General features: G+C 44.9%; 1 protein-coding gene across 1 annotated transcript; it reads left to right on the top strand.

The window, feature by feature from the left end:
• The first annotated feature begins 209 nt into the window (after positions 1-209).
• Positions 210-668, top strand: LOC138908229 (uncharacterized). The gene has a single exon (XM_070198880.1). The coding sequence runs from the start codon at positions 210-212 to the stop codon at positions 666-668; it is 459 nt and encodes a 152-aa protein (XP_070054981.1).
• Positions 669-1,741: the final 1,073 nt, after the last annotated feature.

Genomic DNA, 1,741 nt, shown 5'->3' with positions numbered 1-1,741 from the left:
TAATAAAGATGCTTGAGGAATTGACAAAACGGGTAGAAATGGGAGAAAAGAAGATCGAAGACAATGACAAGAAGGTTGAGACTTACAACTCCAGAGTCGACCAAATCCCCGAATTACCACCGATATTGAAAGGCCTAGACTCCAAAAGGTTTGTTTAAAAACCTTTTCCTCCAAGCGCAGCTCCGAAGCCGATCCCCGAAGAAGTTCGCATGCTTGAAATTTCTAAGTACAATGGAACAACTCATCCAAATGAACATGTGACCTCGTACACAAGCACCATCAAGGGGAACGACTTGGAAGATGATGAGATCGAATCTGTCCTACTTAAAACGTTCGGAGAGACCTTGTCAAAAGGAGCTATGATATGGTATCACAACTTGCCCCCCAATTCTATTGACTCATTTGCTATGCTTGCAGATGCTTTTGTAAAAGCGCACACCGGAGCCATCAAGGTCAAGACCAGGAAGTCGGACCTTTTCAAGGCAAAGCGAAGAGATAACGAGATGCTTAGGGAGATCGTGCCAAGGTTTCAAATGGAATGGATGGACCTGCCGCCGGTGGTAGACGATTGGGCTGTTCAAGCCTTCACACAAGGACTTAATACTCGAAGCTCATTGGCTTCGCAGCAATTGAAGCAAAATCTGGTAGAATATCCGGCTGTAACTTAGACCAATATTCCTAACCGGTACCAATCAAAAATTAAGGTCGAAGATAATTTGCTTGAGGCCACTTCCGGGTCTGTTTATTCCGTCCGAGCTAATGACAGATCTAAAAGAGACATTGATCATGAGCCAAGGTCAAGTAGAGATCAGTATAAATCGTATAACGATGATCGTAGGGGTAACGAGTCTGGATGAAACCCTATGAGAAGTGAAAGAAGAAGTAATCGAGGTCAAAATAACTGGAGACTCATGAGCAAAAACGGTTTCGACAGGCCCATCAGGCCTAAGGAAGCGTCGAGGTTATCGGAGTATAACTTCAACGTCGATGCTGCTTCTATCGTGTCTGCCATCGGACGCATCAAAGACACCAAGTGGCCTCGACCTATACAGTTCGATCCAGCCCAAAGGGATCCCAACTTAATATTTAAATATCATGGCACTAACGGCCACATAACAGAGGATTGCCGACAATTAAGAGAGGAAGTAGCCCAGTTATTCAACTACGGACATCTCCGGGAGTTCCTGAGCGATCAAGCCAAAAACCATTTCAGGAATAGAGATTCTAGTAAGAAGATCGAGCAGAAGGAGCCTCAGCACGTCATTAACATGATCATCGGTGGGGTCGACGTTTCCTAGGGGCCGATGTTAAAGCGCACCAAAGTGTCCATCACGAGGGAAAAACGCACTCGAGATTATGTACCAGAAGGAACCTTGTCTTTCAACGACAAGGATGCTGAAGGCATCGTACAACCCCACAATAATGCACTGGTAATATCTGCACTCATAAATAAATCTCGAGTTAAGCGTGTGTTAATTGATCCAGGTAGCTCGGCTAATATCATTAGATCGAGGGTCGTGGAATAACTAGGTTTACAAGACCAAATCGTGCTTGCAGTCAGGGTACTAAATGGATTCAATATGGCATGTGAGACCACTAAAGGGGAGATAACATTACTGGTGAACACCGCTGGAACCATTCAGGAAACAAAGTTCTGCATGATCGAAGGAGACATGAGGTACAATGCTCTGTTCGGGAGACCATAGAATCACAACATGAGGACAACTGAAATTCCCGACGC

Source organism: Nicotiana tomentosiformis, chromosome 3 (assembly GCF_000390325.3).
Source record: "Nicotiana tomentosiformis chromosome 3, ASM39032v3, whole genome shotgun sequence".
Taxonomy (NCBI): domain Eukaryota; kingdom Viridiplantae; phylum Streptophyta; class Magnoliopsida; order Solanales; family Solanaceae; genus Nicotiana; species Nicotiana tomentosiformis.
Note: the sequence above shows the minus strand (reverse complement) of the source record. Positions and strands in the feature narration are given on the sequence as shown.

What these genes read in the sequence shown, in the direction of transcription:
- LOC138908229 (XM_070198880.1), top strand. Translation starts at nt 210, where the DNA reads ATGCTTGAAATTTCTAAGTACAATGGAACAACTCATCCAAATGAACAT.